The sequence below is a fragment of the Cebidichthys violaceus genome, unplaced genomic scaffold, assembly GCF_023349555.1.
Source record: "Cebidichthys violaceus isolate CVI_PGR_0920_01 unplaced genomic scaffold, fCebVio1.0.p SCAF_10, whole genome shotgun sequence".
Classification (NCBI taxonomy): domain Eukaryota; kingdom Metazoa; phylum Chordata; class Actinopteri; order Perciformes; family Stichaeidae; genus Cebidichthys; species Cebidichthys violaceus.
The window spans coordinates 6,331,256-6,351,895 of record NW_027176263.1 but is presented as its reverse complement, the minus strand read 5'-3'; the positions used below and the strand labels follow the sequence as shown (position 1 = coordinate 6,351,895).

Here is a 20,640-nt window from a genome sequence, read left to right as displayed (position 1 = left end):
GGACGTTAACATCCACCCCCCTTAGCACTAAACACCACTGTCTCCTCTTTAATTAGCCACTCATAGAAGGAAGATCAACACTGCACTGACACTTTTACCAGCACAGATGGAGCTTTCTTTCTGTGGTGTGTGTGTGTGTGTGTGTGTGTGTGTGTGTGTGTGTGTGTGTGTACACCTGCATATGTACAGACACACACACACCTCAGCATATGTATACTTTTCCAGTTGGTCAAGCAACAAAGCAGACAGACGCACCCAAACTCAAATGTTTCGTCTTGCATCTTTCCTGCCTGATTCTCTTTGTGCCTTTGTTAGTTTAAGTTAATGGGGTTCTTCGGACTATGAGATTGTGCTGATGTTTAGAGGGATCCAAAATGCAGCAAAGCACTCTGTAGAATTTGAACAGAGACTAAGTGGCTCGAGCTGAGTACAGCCATGGCTGAATAGCTGAGGTGTTTGTTACTTTTTGTTTAGTTCTATTAAACTACCAAACTTTTAGTTACTTTAAGTTTTTAATAACGGTGTAGTTTCAAAGCAACCAAACTGCTAATTAATGAATAATAGTAGTTCCTTACTGACTCTGAATCAAGAATTATATAATTAGTTGGACAAAAATAGAAAAAAACAGACAAGACAAAAACTGACAGATGCTATGCAAATCAATATATGAGCCAGTGTCGAATAATTAGTTCCTAGATATCTGTGAATCTCCAGATGAGCACCTCATGAATCATTCTTGATTAATGCTGGATCAGGTGCTAAATGGCACTAAACCAATGCCGTACCATTACCTCCTCAGTTGCCAGTGCACTGCCGTACACAAGGGGGTGTTAAACTAGTAACTAATATATATGTATGTATAATAGGATAGCGATCTAAGTATTACTTATTGGTTTTCTGCCTTTTAACAGCTGATCCAGCGTTAATCAAGAGAGCCTCATGATGGTGATCAGCATGCAGATTCACAGATATTTAGGATCTAATCATTACACATTCGTTCAATAAAAGTTATAGAAGAAGTGCTTGTTGTTACTCTTTTTCCTTTGTAACTTCTCTCAATTCCCTATACCTAACTTTAAAGTGTGACCATTTGTTTAATTGTGTGGATAGCTGTGCACTTTGGCTTGAACCTATAAAAACGAGAAGTGTGTTTCCTACCCACATCCAGAATACTGGTTTGCAATTCCACGAACTGAATCAATATGCATTTAGAAAAGTTTCCTGCAAGCTGCAATTACACTGTCAACAGCAGCTGGACTCTAATATATCCACTGTTTTAACTAAATGTCAACCGTTGCAAAATACTATTTATTAAGATTTCCTTTGAAGTAAATAAAGCATTAAAGGCGTTATGATGGGGATTATGTGCCAGTTACTGCCATAAATCTGAATAACAAAGCAAGTATGGTTGAGTTTAGCTGTTTATCTTTTCCTGTATATATGAGGATATAATCTCTGTCCCTGTGTTTAAAATATAGTGTTTACTTACTTTGTATGGCTGTGGTCTGCCTTCCCAACAGATCATGAATACTTGTATGTCTGTGAATGTGTGTGTGTGTGTGTGTGTGTGTGTGTGTGTGTGTGTGTGCGTGCGTGCGTGTGTGTGCGTGTCCTTCATTTCTGTTCCCTGCTGCAGCTTCTGTGTGTGTGGCCACACTCGATCTACATGTTAGACCCACATTTACGGATTATTTATTCCGTTTTTTTGCCTCCAAGGACTCAGGTGTTGATTCCTCTCTTCCCCAGTGGATTTTCCTTCGTTACATGTATGCACACACACACACACACACACACACACACACACTCACAGCCCAGTCTCCTCACAGCCTCTCCCTTCGGGCAGGGGTTATGCAGTGTCATGCAGGTCAGGTCTCTCTGTAGGGGTTTGCCTGGAGGCAAACCTGAAAGAAAATGAGTGGAGTGAGTGAAAAAGAAAACAGATAAAGAAAGATACTTGGGCTAGATTTGTATTGTGAATAGAATCAAGGGAATGAAAGAGGGATCTCGAGAATGAGAGTGAGTTCAGACAGGGTTCTGGGGGGGGGGGGGGGGGCGTGTTGAGGGGGGGGGCAGTATGGGAGGAGAGGAGGGGTAGGGGTGGAGTCGGGGGGCTCTGCTATTTGTAGATCCTTGTGATGGATGACTGGTGTGTGTGTGTATGTAAGAGCGAGAGAGAGAGAGAGAGAGAGAAAGAGACTGGCTTTTTTTTCTCTTTCTGCTCTTTCCCTATTCCCTCTCTCTTCAGGCGAGCAGAGCTGAGCGGGACTGAGTGAGAGGAGGACAGAGACGCAGACGTGTGCAGACCAGAGCACAGCAACTCCTAAAAGGACAAGAGAGGAGAAGAGTTTGCAAGGAGAGAATAAGAGAAAGAAAACAGCTTTTTTTACATCAGCAAACTGTGGTGGATATCATACCTACATCATAAAGAAATCTAGAAGAACAAAAAGGATTTGCTCTGTTTCACAGCTAAGAGGAAAATAATAGCATTTTTTTGTATAGTTTTGTTTTCTATTTATATTCACCACAAATATCTAATTCTTTTTTAGAGGACTTGCAAGGTGTAGCAGGAGTTTTGTTTTTTCGCAGCGAAGCAGAGAGGGGTGGACAGAGAGAAGTAAGGGTTTTGTTGAAGAAGAGCTGGCTGCAGTGGTGGTGAATATGCCCGTCAGAGGTAGCTGTTTTGGGGCAGGCATGGGCAGGCTGGCGGGTCAGCCACTCTGGATGTGGGTGGTGATGCTCTCTGCGCTGCTCATGGGCAATGCCAGTGCCTGTCCAGCCCTGTGTACCTGCAGTGGCACCACAGTAGACTGCCATGGACTGGGTCTCAAAACCATGCCAAGGAATATCCCCCGCACCACTGAAAGACTGTGAGTACCATCTGTACTCCTGTGTGTTTATGTGTGTGTGTGTGTGTGTGTGTGTGTGTGTGTGTGTGTGTGTGTGTGTGAGTGTGTGAGATAGAGAACTCCCTGCCTGTGTCCCTCTGTCTTCTTTATTCACTGTATTCCTTCTGTCCCCTTTCTGTATTGTAGTGGTGCACATGACTTTGCTTAGACTGAAAGAGAACAATAGCTTTGCCTGTAAAGCTGTGTGTGTGTGTGTGTGTGTGTGTGTGTGTGTGTGTGTGTGTGTGTGTCAGCAAGTCAGTCACTCACTGGCATTCCAGTCAGGTATAAATAGGCATGAGGGACTAGAAAGAGCAGGAGCAGATGTGTTCCTTTCACATGTGTCCATAATTTACTTACCTGCTTGTTTATACTTGCAGCATGTATTTTATATTTCTTTCTAAATCCTGCAAGCAAAATAATGAAGTCTATTTTTGCTCCACTTTTTAATGGGACATACATTTAGAAATCAAAAAGTAAAGTTTTACGTAAAGTTTGTGAGACAAAGCCAGATTTGCCGGCTGGTACTGGTACTTTAGATTCTGTTATGTTTGGGAACATGTTTCCTGTCTATGCAGCACTGTGCCTCTCTTTATCTCTTTTTTCTTTTCCCCCTCTTTTCCCTTTTCACTTTCCTCCACTCCTGGGACAAAGACTCCCCTCTCACCCCCTTCTCATGCCCCTGAACACTCACTCCACAAATTGTTAAATCATGTAGAAAATTAAGCAAATCTGCTACTTAAGTGAGTCTTGCACGAGGATCACGTAGCTGTCTTGTAAAACGAAGGGAGGATGGGAGATAGAGGGAGAGGTGAGGCAGACGCCGGCTTGCAGAATGGAGTTTTTCTGTCTTTTCTCACATTCCTTTGAAATATTCATCAGTAAATCAAAAGTGAGGAGTGCGAGGGGAAATAGATTGTTCTATTTCAGCTTTTAGAATATCAGTCCTGAATAAAACATGCGATGGTAACGGCGGAGAGAAAGCCTGTGTCAAAGGCAGCGTTGGCATAGTGGGAGCTGGCTGCATATTTTATGCTTTTCATATTTAATTTCTAAGAAAACCTTTTTTTGTTTTGTTGCCATCTTCATGTTTCCGGGTTGCTTATGTGTACACGCTGGTTCAACATTGAAGCAGAGAGGAAACACGGTCATTTTGTGGTTTCCTTTTACATGAATGGCCATACACACTGGAAATATACCCTGACCCTCCACTCAAGAGCATTTATATGTTAAAAGTTGTTTGTGCATTCATAGGTCCTGTAGAGCAGGGAGTTATATTGTTTCAAGCACGTCTAGCACACTCAGGATGCTGCATTTTAAACATGATGCGTAGAAAGGTCATGTGTAAATTATTCCTGGGTCGTTGCCTTTTTTGGGGGATGTGTGTGTGTGTGTGTGTGTGTGTGTGTGTGTGTGTGTGTGTGTGTGTGTGTGTGTGGGGTGCATGTATTAGATGTGTGTGTAGGTCATGTAGAAGATAGCCAGTCTCTACGGAGAGGCGCTACTTAACAATAGAGACTATCCTCTTGTGCAGACGGTTACATTGGGTGATTCATCAAGGTGATTGTGCAAGTCAACGCAGCCCACCCTGCCTCACATGATGGTCCCATGTGCATCGCTAGATTTATGTGCTCGCATTTGGAAAATGTGTGTTCACGTTAAAGAAATTGTGCAAACGCTACCGGGGGTCAAAGATGAGTAATGAGCTGGTCAAGTTTTTTGTAAAATTGTTCCAGAAGTTGGTGGACCTCACTTCTAGGATGAAATGTTAACAGAAACTTTTTCTTTGTAGGAATTAATTTAAATCACAAACATTTCAAATGTGTAATGTTACAAATTGTACTTGCCTCACTTTAATGGAAGGAGGCAGCGTAGTATTAACGTTGGATGGAAAGTAGATGCAGACTAGAGAAAGCTAACAAAATAGAAGGGGTTGCACTTCACTTTGTTTATGGATATCAGTGTGAATGCATATGTGTGTTTGCTCTTATGTATACAGGGTGATACTTATGGGTGGTAGAGTGTGTGTTTTATAGAAGGAGGGGGTTGGTTTTGGTAGAAAGTGTGTGCGTGTGTGCGTGCGTGTTTATGGGGCGGGGTGTGTGGATGGAAGGTGTTGAGACAGACAGCAGAATCCCATTTGCACTTGTCAGTGTGGGTTTGGATCAGGTCTGACCCCTGTGCTCCTCAGGCTGAAGCCTGTAATGAGTCTGTGAGCTCCATGTTTTAAAATCACACCCTGCCTCGTTTCGGCCACCGGCCGCTCCCTCCCCCTCTGCTCCCGCTTTGCATCAATCCTTTCGCTCTGTCTCTTTCCTTGTCTCTCATCTTCCTTGTCTTTATTCATCTGCTGTGAAAAAATAACACATTTTGATCAGGCTATGCTGAGAGAAAATCTCCATATCTATGGTTGATTAAAGGGAGTTTCACAGACAGTAACAATTCTTAGTCAAGCTTTTAGGTGGACAGGTGTTGAACAAACCTGAAGCCTTTTTGTCTGCCTGCTTTATCCTGCAATCAGGCCTGCTGTTTAGATAAGTGTGTGTCTCATCTGTTAATTGCAAAAAGCCAGTGTAGTGATGTATTTTACCCTGTGCTGAGATTTGGGGGCACGTTGGAGCTCCTCCAGAATAGAGGAGGAGGAGGAGGAGGAGGAGGAGGAGGAGGCTGCACACCATATGTGTGTGTTTGTGTGTCTGTTTTTCCTGCGTGCCTGTATAAATCCGAGGTTCACTTGTGTTTGTTCATAAACTTGAGCATGTGCCTCCATATGTGAGCATGCGTGCAGTGAATAAGTAATGTTAGATGAAAACACATGAGGTTTGGTGGTAGTGAAAGATGAGGGGCTCCCTTGCTTCGATAACCATGTTAATGTATTTGGAGGGGTCGGAGGTGGAGAGTCTGTGAGCATGTGCCAGGGAATGCCTGCGGTGTTTTTGGCACCGGCACATAGTTGGTACAACTGACAGCTCACCGGCCACCTGATTCATAATTTACCCTGACAAGACCAAACACAGCCTGCCCACTACCTGCCAACTCTGGCTATGTGACTAAAGTGGAAAGAGTGAGATGGGGAAAAAGACAAAGAAGTAGGGTGAGGGGTGGAGCTGTCGGGGTTGAGAGTGGGCTGAGAAGAGCCGTCAAGGCGAGGCTGGCACAGCTGAGGTGGTAATGAAGGGATTACGGCACAGAGGAGTGAAGACATGTAGCTCAACCACAAAGCTTATGAATGAATAAAGGAGATTATGTTATTTATTAAGGAAAAATAAGTGTAGCCCTGAGGCAGACTGAATTTCACACAGGTCCTTTTTACAGTCTAATATATCCATCCTCATAGCGAATAATCCTGTGAGGAGTGATAATGCCTGGAATGAAGATCATTCAGAGAATGTTTGTGCTCGGTGGAGGATTGTGAAATGACAGGTCTGGGACTGGGTCATTTCAATTTACTGCCTGCACTACACAGCTGTGGTCTTTTCTCTTGTACTGAATACTAAGGTGAACGCCATCGCTTTAGCTGTAGTAATATAAGTATTGTCGGCCAAAGTAGTTCATCTTGCGGCTCTCTGTGCTGTTTTTATTGTTCAATTGGTCGGAGAGTTTTGTCTCCTTTTTAAAATGTTACATCCATATACCATAAGAGTGCTGCTTGTCTAAGCAGAGTGATGACAGACTGCTCAGCATCAAAGCCAGCTGCTGTGTGTCTAAACTCACCCAACACCTACCGGCCTGCTCTCCTGATGAGCGCGGCTACTTTATGGAAGTGTGATTGCACTCATGAGAGCTAAGAAGTGACCCCATCAATGGGCTGTGCGTGTGCCAAAGAATGCCTTCCGACAACTTTTTTTTTTTTTTTCAACTTGTGCGTGTCTAACATGCTTATATATGAAGTGTGTGAGCATGTGCATGATGTGAGTGTACATGCGTGATTGCTTTGCATGCTTATCTGAAAGTGGCTGTATCTCAGCAGACCATGAAAATTGAATTAGGAGAATCCACCTAGATCACCTTTCATCTCTCAGAAGTCCATCTTTCCTTTTAACCCTCCTGGCTAGCCAGTAAGAAGCTGGCAATGAAGAGGGAAGTGTGTGTGTGTGTGTGTGTGTGTGTGTGTGTGTGTGTGTGTGTGTGTGTGTGTGTGTGTGTGTGTTATACGCACATCAGTGAACACTCTCTTGGCGTTGTAGACATGCCTTGATAATCCACATTTCACACTAGTCAAGAAGCTTTTGATGTGATTCAAGTTTGAGAGGAAATTATGGGCAGCAAGCCAGATTCAAGAGCCGCTTTAGATCTGCATCAGTCTGTGCATTTTCAGTTCTTTTCAGTGCTTTGTTCACTGCAACATTGGAGTGTCTTGATGTACTCTGCTGAAGTCGGTCTTAATTCTCAAAAAATACATTCATCGATTAACCTTACACTTATTTTCTGATACGGCCCGATATGGATATTGAATACCGGGGCGATACTGACTCAAATATCTGGATCAGTTATTGATGACAATGGGTCGATCTATTCATTTCTATGTTTATACACTTTAAACATTATATAATGGAACATTAAATCCGTTAAGTTTTGACTAATTTGTTGCTGCATTAAAAGGGTTTACACTTAAATTGAGATTAAATTGTTTACCAAGTTGCTGTAGGCTTTATTATTCTAATAAGTATTTATTTGTTACTTTTTGTTTTTCAAAGTTATAAAAGCAATATTGAAGTCAAGTCTGATGTTGCCTTTCACTTAAAAGAATGATCCCAGTCACTGACACATAGTGAGGGTTACAACTTATTAATTAAACGCAGGTATAGGATCCCTACTTGGTATCGACCGATACAAAAACAGCTTTCTGTAACAGGACTGAAAAAGTTGTGTCTGTGCAGCTCTACTTCAAACGTCTTGCTTTATCTGACCATCAGCCAAAATTACCTATAGATTTGGTTAACTATTCAAGCAACAAATTATCACATTTTAGTTTGTCATTTTTTGTTTAAAATGTGAACAGAACAATTACTTGATTGACTAATCACTTAATTGCCTTTTCATTCCGGCTTTTGTAGTGGGGTTATCTGCTGGATGAGCTAATCTTTGCAAAGAGCTGGAGGAATGTAGATATGAGCACGCTCAGTGGGGGGGGGGGGGGGGGGGGCGTACACAGAACAACTCTTTATTCTCAGGGATCAACAGACAGTTTCCAGCACACATGCAGCATCCATCAAATTACCAGTCGTCAGCGCACATCTGTCAGGCAAACGTCTTCTCAGTCTTCTGTGTGGAATAACTGAAACATAATAGATGTGGCAGAGCAGATGTTCTGTCCGCATGATCCACTTTACAGTCAAAGTACACTTTCATACGGCCTAAATAGCTTCAAGCGGGACTCAAAGCCACAACAGAACCTCAGCGTCTGTCACTGAACAAACTACAGTTACAGTACAAACCATGAAAGACCCTTCAGTCTCTACTGCAGCCCCGTGTGTGTTCTTTTTCCAGCCTGTGGCAGTAACACACATTGGAACAGATGTTTTATTGATTCGCTTCGGCCTGAGAGAGTGTTATAAGTTATCTATGTTCGATCAGAAAGTGGCTGTATGCTACTTTCCTCCATTGTCTTTTGCGTGGCTCCTTTTTTCACATCTCGCAGTCTCTCTTGCTTACAGTAGCTTCTGCTACATGGAAAAAAATAACTCTTGAGTCTCCTTTTCAAGGTTGTAGTTGACGTGTGAAGGCCAGGTAGGAACAGAAAAATACAGATGCTTGAGTTTTGGTCCCTAACTTGTACCTCTAGCCGTTTATACAATAAGTACCTCTGCAAGAGGTAGGAGATCCTGCGTAGGTCAAGCCTCCGAGAATCGGTTGTGTGTGTGTGTGTGTGTGTGTGTGTGTGTCTGTGTGCAATGCATGCTTGATGTTTACCTTTCCTATCAGTAATCTTGCTCCTGAGGCCTGACTAAGCAGAATGAAAACTGTAAATAGCCCTTCAGGAGCCCAAGAGCCGGTAAAACACTCTCAGACATCTTTTGCGCGCGCACACACACACACACACACACACACACACACACACACACACACACACTCACTAAAAATGTACAGTGGAGGGACTTAACTGCTTGTCTGAAAGCCACATTTCAATGGAGAGGGAATGTTTTGTTCAAGCTGAGCAAAATTCTGACCTCTTATTGTGGACAGAAGTGTTCCAGTTGCGTTTAAGTGTGTTAATTTGGTCATGGTGGTCTGCTTTCTCTCTCTCTCTCTCTCTCTCTCTCTCTCTCTCTCTCACTTTCTCTGTCTCTCTATTTTTGTTTAGGAGGGTGTTGTGAGCCCAGATGGTACTGCCTGGTTCTGTAGCCCATTGGACCTATGTAGGTCACTTTCTCCTCACAGTCTACCGGGCCTCATTTCTACACCGACGTTTCCCAGACAGCCCGTCAGCTCCTCACAGCTTTGTGGTGATACTCGTAACACTCCACCAAACTGCTCCACACCGTCACTCTCAGGCAGCTAACAACACTGTCTTCTCTCAGTGACTGTCCCCCCCTCATCCCTTCTCTCCTCCTGCGTGTTTCACGGCTGTCACGTCCTTATGCCGTAGAGTGTGGAGGAAGAGGAATGCTTCACTCTTCCGCAACTTCTCAACCTGTTCAGTTCATTCATTAGGGACAGTGCTTGCTGGTCTGATCAAATAGCGTTGTCGGTGTGTGATTGTGGTTAATGAGCATCCACGCTCTGTCTGTACAGAACCTCAGGCTTCTGATCATCAGATTGTTTTCATAGCGAGGGGTTTGGAAAGCACTGTGCCACCGATCCTCAATCAGCTGGCTTCTGTCTTCCCTGCCAGGCTAAAGCTGCTCAGGACAAATGGTCATGTGGTTCTCACAACAGTGATACAGAATGACTGCATTGCAAAAAAATATGCACCTCGATAATTCATTTGAGTGTAAATTCAAAAAGCGTAGGGGAGAGATGTGTTTACCTCCAACGAGTTCAATTTGAATGAACTGTGTCTTGCAAAATAGCAAGACTCACCAATGTCCAGTTTGTCCTCTAGATTAAGGCTCATCATGTTGCTGTTTCAGTTTGTCCTTGCTTGAATAACTGTATAGTGAGTGTTAAGACAGGGAATTAAGTGTTTCATAAAAAGTGTACTAATTTCAAGTTGCGAAATGCCTTTGTTAGCCTGCTAGCCATGTTTGTAACCCTCACTGCATTGTATCTTGCCTATTGCCACAGCCTGTGAGTAAGTTTTGCATTGCCAGTTGTTTTGTGGCTGCAAGCAGAAGACTATCAAACTGAAGCTTGGTGTTGCTGAAAGGTTATACAGCCAACAGTAGTTTCTCTTGTGATCATTATGTTCTTTTGCTCCGTCTAGCTCCCAACAAAACACAATTGCCTTTTCCACGGGCACTGTTTGTGTTCATGGCAGTAGGTGTTCTTGTCTTCATTCCTTGATTCAGTATATTTAAACGGTCTTTGTGTATGTGTGTAAGAAGCAGAGCATATATGGATATTTGTATCCGTGTGAGTGTGTCTGTACGCAGGCCTTGGTGAGCCAGTCTGTTTGCTTCTCCTCCCTTTTTGTCTTGGGGTTTCATTTCATGTAATGTTGCTCAATTCGAACCAGGTCCCCCTCAGCCGAGGGACCCCAGCAGCTGGCAGAAATAAACATAATGAGTTTTTCAGAATTGAGCAGCGCTCTGAGCCCCTTTGAATTATAGAGATGTGGAACGGTGGAGCATAGCTTCCGCGTGTCCACCCGAGGGAAGGTGCACCAGGAAGTACTCCCATGCATCAATCGGCTTTAGATGGAAGATGAAGAGGGATTTGATAGTGATGTCATAAATTGACTGGGAATCCTTGCAGAGGTTCCAGAAGATGGAATGGCTTTGACTGTAGCATTTGGAGGTGGAAATCGTTCGCTGTAGGACCTGGGAATGACACCTAATAATTTTCTGCCTCTGAAGTAATACTGCAGCACTGTAATGTGAAAACCCACCCAAAGTCAGTACTACAGAACATCTGTCTATGAAAGGAGTGACGTGTCTTTGCTGCTGTGCCAAAAGCCATTGCATAGAATCCTTTGATTGTAAAACAAAGAAAGTAGCAGTGTCTGGTATTGTTAATGAACAGCAGATTTATCTTTGATGCTTTGACACCACATATTACATAGTGCCCTTATTTAAAAATGGAATCAACACCGAGACGAGTACCGCTGACTCCAGACTCTTGACTTCATGCACGTCTAGAGTCCATATTCTGTATTTTAGTTGTGGGTTCACATTTATTTGTTCATCCATGCATGAGCACCAAAGTTCACTGACCATGTATACTCCACTGCTCTGCGTGTGTGTGTGTGTATGTGTGCAAAAATGACTTCCCGGTCAAAACTGATGTGAATCCCAGCTTCTTTCCATCAGCAAGATAAACAGAGCATCCTTACAGACAGGAGAGTAACTTGACAAGTTTCCCCAGAGACAGAATACTCCCATGGGTCAGCAGACATCATCAGATGTGTCAAACACCAGGAGCTTTAACACTATATATGGGCTATAAAGCCCAGTGTCCACTTTATGAAAAACGTTTCCTTTTTTTATGCAAAATGCATGCTTAAGACAATGGCTTTCCTAAATGTGTTCTTTACAGCAAATATAACAGTTGAATACAGAAGTTCATGTCAACATGCACAAGTCATCAGTCCTTGTAGCAAATGAGTCACAGTGGGAACGTTATTACCTGGGCAATTTTCAAGGGCTTGAAAACATTGCATGGTTTCAGTTGCAAAATGCCAATGGAAAAGGTCACAATATGTCATAAAGTGTGGATTCTGACTAGCTAAAACATCATAGTCTGCTGGTGGCATTTGAGCATTGCCTAAATGTCACGCCATTGCTGAACAGGTGCACGGCCAATTTGATTTAAAAGATGGCTACTTACAGCAGGATAATGCATCATCATTTGAAGACGTTTCCAGGAAAATTATATTTAGTTCAATGACCAGATCTCAGCTAACAAAACACTTTGAGATGTTGTTGCATAACGGATTAAATTAGTCAACTCCAGAGTACATGCAGAAACTATTGCATGTCTCTTATTACAGGATAAAGCAAGACCTCATTCCTGGAGGAGAAAAGTGTGGTTTCACTATTTTTTTTTTTACTTCTGAGTAATTTTCCCACATATTCCCCCTGCCGGCCCTCATTTTAACCATATTTCTCCCCTTTTTCCTCTTCTATCTTCCTCTTTTTTAATGTCCTCAGTGTGTCATCCGCAATGACCACCCTGAAGATAAGACATTGGGAATCCAGAATTGTGTGTGTGGGTGTATGTGTGAGTGCCTATCTGCGTAAGCACCTGTAATGAGCACCACATGTGTGTATCGGAGACCAGGCTAATGAAGCCCAGTCCATTATTTATTTCCCGTGGCCCTGTCGCTTGGCCTGTCGATGCACCTGTGTACACGCGCACGCGCGCGCACACACACACACACACACACACACACACACACACACACACACACACACACACACACACACACACACACTTTCACCATCTGTCTATAATGACCGTTCTCATTCGTACTGCATTGCGCTACAGTCCCTGGAGTGGTCATTAGACTATAGAAGGAGAGAGTGACTGAGCGAGAGAGACCAGCGCTTTCGGCGTAGATTTGGAACCAGTTTTTTTTGGTTGTGCTTTGGGGTTGGGGGTTGGGGGGAGTCAGGGTAGGGTGGACTCATAATGCTTAGAGCGTGCAGTAGCACAGAGAAACATTTGCATGCTTTGCCTGCTTTTTTCCCCCTCTGTCAAGAGAATACAATCTGCTACTGAGGTTAAATATAAATCTTCCACAGTCTTTTGCAGCAACAAAGGACAATACAAACCTGTCTCATGTCAGCAGGTAACTGAACCAGTGAGGTTGTCATGCTATTTAGAGTTATCAAATACATGACACTTTATAAATAATTATTGTCAGCTATTAGATGATGGTTAACTTTTAAGGACCCAGCAGTTAATTTAAAACCTCTCTCTTTTCAACTATTTAGTCTCTTCTTTTGCAGCAATGGCCAGCTCACAGCAGGGAGCCTGCTTCCATTATATCCACAGCACTTAGCTTTCTGGCCTTGTGGCCCTACCCAAATCCCCTCCGCTGGCTGCTGCTAATCCTCACCAATAGTAGAAGGACAGGGCAGACAGAGAAAGAGAGGGGGGTTGTGGGTGTTGGTGGGAGAGGGCTGGAATAGAAAGACAAACAGGCAGCTCAAATGTGTCTTCCATTTTAATAGGACCTAATATCTCTTAGTATAATTAAAACTGACTGTGAACTTCCCTCTAACACAACCTTTCTGTTTCCACCCTTCAATATATGTTACATGTAACATCTATAGAAATTTGCATTTCATAAAAACAGCAGCAATTAAAGACAGCATTACACCAGTATCATGCTTTGTGTGTGTGTGTGTGTGTGTGTGTGTGTGTGTGTGTGTGTGTGTGTGTGTTTGGGCCTGAAGTGTGTGGTTGTGTGTGATGCAAAGCTCCAGATAAGATTTTGACTCAGGCATCAGTAGAAAAAGATGCATTTGTGCCACCATGACCTTTAGTCATCAAGCTGAGGTTCAAAGGGAGAATAAAGATTAATTATTCATACATCTTTGCGTGTCTGTCTTTGCAGGGAGCTGAATGGGAATAACCTCACTCGCATCACCAAGAGTGACTTCGCTGGACTGAAGTACATCCGAGTTTTGTAAGTATTTCATGTTCATGTGTGACGATGAGAGGTTTGAATGTGTATCTGTGGTGCATGTCCGTGCCTGGGTTGATCGATTCATGCATATCTGAACTGTATCTAAACTTGGATCACACAAGTTGTACAGCCTTGCTGCTCAAATTAGCATAAACCCAGTGAAGTGGAGATGCTTCTGTCAAGAGTCCTACTCCAGAGTACATTAAGCTACTGAGTGACTGCAGCTGGCGAAGTAATGGACTTCTCTCTCACCGTATTCTGTATGTTGTAGTAGCACTTATTGTCCCTCAGACACACACACACACACACACACACACACACACACACACTTGCCCTCTGTTCCCACACATCAACATGTAATGTGTACACAAGCACAGTCCTAAATAGGTTCTCAACACAGTTAACACGTTAAGGTGAAGTCATTGACTCCCTCTTTGTTGAAATTAAACAGCACTTTAAACAGCACAGGTATTAAAGTAGTTGTAAACGTGTCTGTATGCGTGCATGTGAGCGCACACACTTGTAAGTAGTGCTATAGGTTTTACAAACACTGCCAGTGGGGAAGCTGTGTAGACCTGAACATGTTTTAAATGTAACATGAGCTGCACATAATTCCTACTACCTAGCAAAGCCTGACTATTTTCTAGTCTCGTCGTTACCCGCCCATCCCCCTGTCTTCCCTGTCTGCTCCTTGTCCCCTCTCGTCTCCCCATGCATGCCCCCTTTCGTGCACCACCTTATAGTCCCATGTGGAGGTTGAATGCCTTCATGTTGGCAGCTTGTCACCGGCAAGTAAGAAGGAAACAACTCCTTGCAGGGGTACTGAAGACAGCACCGCACCTCCCTTGCTGTAAAGCCTCTAAGTCCCTCACAGCCACCACTGTGCTACGCGTAACACACACACACATGCACACACGCTGCTCGCTTTCTGGAATGCCAGCCAACTATATACATGATTAACATGGTGTAGTTGCATGGCATGTCTGTGTGAAGTCTGTCTCTGTGTACTGGGGGGTCAACCTCTGTGTGTCTAACAGTGGGTTGACCTCTGACCCCTGGGCAACCCTCAGAAGGAGCCAAACAGGAACAGAGGTTTATCTTTACAGTCAGCTGCCATATATCCTGTCAGTCTAAAATCAACACAGCTGATTTACCACCATTTGTCTGGCTCTGGGTACTTAGCTGGTCTACATCAGCAGTGTGTGTGTGTGTGTGTGTGTGTGTGTGTGTGTGTGTGTGTGTGTGTGTGTGTGTGTCTGTGTGTGTCTGTGTGTGTCTGTGAGTGTGAGAGAGAGGAAAAGCAATACAACAGAGAAACAATTGAAAAATAGAAAGAAAGATATAGAAAAGCCGGAGGCTTCATGCCTTCAGACTGTCTGTAAAAAAGTTTTCTCAATTCAAAAATACTCATCACAATTTTATTCACTTCCATCTAAATTCATGAGAAAGAGATCGGAGGTGAATTGCACTTTTCTCTCTATGTTTATGGAGTGCGAGCAGTGATTAGCATTTATATTCGATGGGGAGGAAGCCCAGACTGCTGAGTTGCAGCGCTGCATGGCCTCACAGGAGACATGAGAGGTTTGCCTTCAACACAGAACAGTTGTATACGTAATGAAGGAAAGCTCTTGTTGCTTCTAAAGCTGTTGGACTTTTTTCTCTCCTTCCTGGCCTTGTGTTATTGTAACACTTCCAAAACCATCCAAACTTGTGCATTAGCTTTGGCAATGTAGTTGAGGAAAGGATGTGTTCCTGCTTGTGTGTGTGCTGACCTTATGTTTGCGTGCATCCATGTTTGTATGACTAATAGCCTTGATCTCCTGCCTGCATATTTGATACTCTCCAACTATGCTATCCAACAGGCACACATATACACACAGCCTACTTTCCCTTGCTTGTGCCAATTGTAAAAACTTTGGAGCCTACCTCAGTTTCCCCTCTCACACTTTCTGACCCCTTGCCTACCTTTCGTCTCGTCTCCACCCAGCCACTACACCCAGTGGACCACACCAGAGCCTGGACCCACACTCTCTGAACCACCTTAGAAACTTTCCTGGCTGCTATTCCTGCTTCCTTTGCCAATATTCCACACTGTGCCCTCAGTCCACACCGCTGCCCTCTATGTGTGTGTGTGTGTGTGTGTGTGTATGTATAATATACTGCACCCAGCTTGAATATACATACTGCAAGAAGGCCCGCCACCCAAAGCCTCCTTTGCTTTGTTAAAGCCTGAGTGACCTTTTACAGACTCATAAAAAAAGTCAAAGCCACACTGTATCATGTCGTCTCTGAGGCTCTCTTTCTGTCCTCTCTCTGCAGGCAGCTGATGGAGAATCAGATTACTGTGATCGAGCGTGGGGCTTTTGATGACATGAAGGAGCTGGAGAGACTGTGAGTACCACCCAGGGTTGTCAGTAGATGGCCTGACCAGAAATAACACATTTTAATTCTTCTTTAACTTCAAATAAAAATGCCATTACTGATCTGTATTCAATATTGTGCATCAGTATAATGAGACTAACAGGAGGAACGGGCCGTAAATGGTATATCAAGTGTGATGCTCTTCCCTGTCATTTCATTGTGGTCGGGTGGTGCTGAGAGGGTACAGCGTGGGCTGGGAGTATTTTTTTTATTAGCTTTGCCTGACAGGAATGCCCTCAGTGGGATGTGTGGGCTTAAGAGGCCTCCCCCACCGCAGACCCTGGCTCATCTGGACAGCACCAGGACTCCTCGACAGCTTGTAAAACGGCTGGGAAAACACAGACAAACACAGTCGACCACACCTCAACCAGCTCATTAGCAAATCAGTAGTGTTACCCACATGGAAACCTGCACAGCAGATGACTTTATGCACACATGCCGTCATGCACACATAGCGGTTATTTTATAAAAGACTTTCCCCCAATCTGAAGCCCACATTAACAATTTACATGACCAAACCCCAGGCCATGTACAGCTCCCCTCCTCTCCTCCTCCATATTCAGCGGATCCCGAACACTTGGTAGACGTATCCGTGTGCCAGACCAATGTGGATATTAGTCGGCTCGTTTCTCTAATGTTTAAAAGCCACTACCCCACCAGCAGGTACAGTTTAGTTTGAATGGAGTGGCAGTAGACCATTAATGCCCATTACACACTAAATCTCCACCTCAGCTGGCCAACCACTCTTCTCATTGTATACAGTGAGTGGCTCAGGTCCCAACATCTGTCTGAATGTGTCCGAAGGAATGGCAGCTGCCTGCCTTTCAGATTTGCAGCCTCTCTGTGCCACAGCCGCTGCATTCACTCCCATGTGCCTCCAATGGGCCATTCAGGGAGAAGAGAGTTGTGGTTTCCAACAGATTAGCAACAGTCTGTTCCTCATTGACTTAATTGTTGTATTTGCATAAAGCCTGCCAGTCTTAGACCTTAGTTGTTTGACATGGAGTCTGTTGCCAACCACCTTTCCTGTCGGTGCTTCCTTGGGCTTGAATAGGCTCATCCATTTCTCTTAATTTTATTTAGAAACATCTTGTTTTGATAGTTCGCTCCAGATAAAATCTCTTCATGCTCAGATAACTGGTGGATGTAATTCACTTGTTTGAATGGGAATGTTGCTATTCTGTTACTCTGGGAAAGTCAGCAGAGCACTGAATTTTACTCGGCGCAGCATCGTAATTTAACTGTGCAGAGATAATTTACGGCGCTGTCTCCGACTAGAAGTTTAATTCCCCTGAACTTTTAGTTGGATATTTATGTGACATTCATAGCGCACTGAAACACAATAGCCTGTGGCTAAGCCGATTCTATGGCAGCCAGCAGAAATTATTCACAGCCTACACAAGGGCACGCATGCATAGACACACACACAAACTCACTGGTTGATCATATGTTTTCCCTGCCGCAGGCGGCTGAACCGTAATCAACTGCAGCAGCTTCCTGAGTTGCTGTTTCAGAAGAACCCTGCCCTATCTCGACTGTAAGTACATTAACTTTTTTATTTCAACTGAGCACACAGCTTTGTCTTTTCTGTCAGTGCACATGCCGCCTCTCTTTGTCTTTTCTTTATTATGCAAGCCACCAATGTTGCTCAGAGATTGTATGTGCTAAAACAACATACTGCACAGCATGATCTCAACAAGTCTGAAGAATGTTGGCTTCGGTTTGGTTTGGTTTAAACACAATCAAAGAGCAGTTAAGCTTCAATTGCACTTTGCTGGAATGCCAGCAGGTCTCATTAGCATTCAGACTTATTAGGTGAAGTGTGTGAAGTGTACACTGGGATTTCCACTGTACTTGCTGTCTGTAAAACAAAATTAACTGGATAAGTAGAAATCTGAGTTATTTGCACATCGTTGGGCCTTCGTGCCAAGTCATCTTGGCAAGTTTCTCTGTGCTAGTCTGTCTGTGAGAGAATCCACTGGTGACAGAGAGTTGGTGTGACATTGGGACTGGAACTGAGGGACACATTAGACTTTGAACTATGTTCAAGGTGAAAGGATGTCTGTGTTACCTAATGAGGTCGTTTTATGTCACAGGAGAAGTCCCCAAAGCTCACTCTGCTGGTGGACTCATATACCTCCATCATAGGAATGAGATGTGTCATCATCTCCACTACTTAAAGCCAGTCCAGTACTGTCTCACACGCACACATCCTTACACCCATGTGCCCCATGCAGTGAGAAAATCCCACAGTAATGCTAAATTCATAACCCCATCTACAACAGCGCTAAATGTTATTTTTGTCCTTTCTTCGGGATAATCAGTGTCGTTGCTAGCTGATCATTCCAGCTCCCATTATTCCAGTTCAGATTACCTGGAGCATCTGGGAATAATGGAACAGTGCGACGTGGAAAAATCATTTCCTTCCCTTCAATCCACAAAGTGGTACTACCAACCTATGATCCTGGCCTCAGCCCTCCATCTGTTTATCTCGTGTTTGATTTTTAACACCATCTTGAATCTATCTGTCACTTCCTCACAACTGTCTCCTCACGTCATCTATCATTAAACCAAAACCAACCTGTGGGGCTTGAGGGCAAAGCGTCATCCTTTGGGTGCAAGGCTATCCTGCTTGTGGCTCACTTACACTGAGCAGCCCTAGGTTGTCTAGCTGTAACAGACAAAGAGCAGACCGAGGCCTTCCAGACCAGCGAATGGCCTTGAACAAGCGTGATTAGTCCATTTGGAGCAGCGTGCTCTGCCAACAGCCAGAGGATTGTGCTAACACAGCTCCCCTGTTTCATCCAATCTAACTTCACGCTCATTATTCTAAACCTAGCGCTGGCTTTTCTGCCACGTTCTGGAGAATGAGACTTTGTTTAACATTGCTTAATCGATTCGATATGTGCCTGTGTATACACTCATTTGTACTTTATCCTTGGCTGGATAAAAGGGAACTGTAATGGAACTTAAAGCTTTTCAGGTGTGGAAATGCCGTACATTCTTCAGCAGTTAAAGCAAATGTACAATCCTGGGCCACAGACTCGAATGGTCCCTGAATGACAATTGCTACTTTATGAAAGACTTCTAGTGCTTGTTAAAAATCAGATCTAGTAGCATGGGATCAGGAAGAGCAGTAGAAGACAATGGTTTTTCCTAATGTGTTTCTTAACTCCAGAACGATGTGTCTGGGCCACACCGTAGATTCTGGTTCCAGTCTGATGCGGTTAGGTTACAGCCTTGTCTCGCTCAAGCTTGCAGCTTTTAATGGACTTAAAAGGTTCTCAGCTCCCAGGGGAAGAATTGCGCGTTATTTGTGTGTGAGTGTGCGTGTGTGCATGTGTCTGAGGATGACAGAGAGAGAGACAAAGAGAAAGAGAGTCTATGGTTGCATATGTATGTCTGTCTCTCTGTGTGTGTGTGTGTCTTTGCACTTGCTCAAAGTGCTTACCAGGGCTTGTTAGAGTCTGCCTTTATGATCCTAACAAGAGAGGTTAACGTGAAAGCCCGCTGCCCTCAGGTGGAGCGCTAACCCAGATGGTTTCTCTTCTCTTGGATGGAGGATTAATTGCCCCGCTTCCCTTTTTCTAGACTTTTTACACTCTTGCTCTGCGTCTCTTCGACTCCCCTCTTTTTCCCTCTTTTTGCTCATTCTGGAGCGAGGGTTTGAGAAAAGGCTTTGTATAACAAAGTGGCTTTTTGTCGTAGACATCCCGCAGAGAGGACAAACATAAAGAGGGATGTAGCGGATAGAGGTGGGAGGGATAACAGATGAGATTGTTACTCTCATTAAACTTTTGAGGAAAAGCTAGCCGGGTTGATGAAAGGCTGTTGGTTAAATGAGCAGAGGACTGTTGATTTGTGGGGAGTTTTTATTCACTCCCATGCAGTCATTACACTAACAGGGTAATGCGTTTCCACTACAAAGGGATGATAGAGAATTGATGCAAGTGTTCTTGCTATAACATTTATTGAAAAATACTGCTACTAAAACATACTAATAGAGAAAAGAAAAAAAATTATAGTTAGAAATAACTTTTTAACCTTAAAATAATTCTGCCAAAGATCAAACCTCAGTATGTATGTCTTGTTTAATTTACAGAACAGATAATTAAAATAGTGCACAAATATTCTGCTTTCTGTTCTGAAAAGCTACCTCTTTATCTACACCCCCGCTCCTCTGTCTCTTCCCATGCCTGAGAGATACCAGTGACACTGATGCATGAGGGGCAGAGGAGAGATAATTGGAATTGATTAGAGATGATTAGAGATAGTTAGAGTTAGTTAAAGCTGCCTGTGATGGATGGCATCAACGAGAAGGCATGGGAACGGCAGCGCAGAGGTGAGAGGCGCTGCGCAGAACATCCGTGAACAATAACAGTGAAAATAGAGTTGCATTCATCACTGTTAACGACCTGTTGCCCCCAGCCCACCACCCCTGACTTCTCCTCATCCCACTTCCACTGCACTTCAGATCTGTAATCTACTCATCCATGTCTGTAATTAGTGTCTTTTCGCAGTGGGAGAGCAGGAGGAAGGAAGGACCGCGGGATGGAGGAAAAACAGAGGGATAGGTGAGCAGAGTTGGAGGAGTGCAGA

General features: G+C 43.8%; 1 protein-coding gene across 4 annotated transcripts in view; it reads left to right on the top strand.

The window, feature by feature from the left end:
* The first annotated feature begins 2,186 nt into the window (after positions 1 to 2,186).
* The window catches only part of slit1a (slit homolog 1a (Drosophila)), an 88,455-nt gene continuing 70,001 nt past the window's right edge, over positions 2,187 to 20,640 (top strand). For all 4 annotated transcript variants that reach the window (XM_068722676.1, XM_068722658.1, XM_068722666.1 and 1 more), the window contains exons 1-4: positions 2,187 to 2,867; positions 13,549 to 13,620; positions 15,940 to 16,011; positions 17,507 to 17,578. In XM_068722676.1, the coding sequence (XP_068578777.1) occupies positions 2,659 to 2,867; positions 13,549 to 13,620; positions 15,940 to 16,011; positions 17,507 to 17,578 (425 nt within the window). In that variant the 5' untranslated portion in view covers positions 2,187 to 2,658. The remainder of the gene's footprint in view (positions 2,868 to 13,548; positions 13,621 to 15,939; positions 16,012 to 17,506; positions 17,579 to 20,640) is intronic.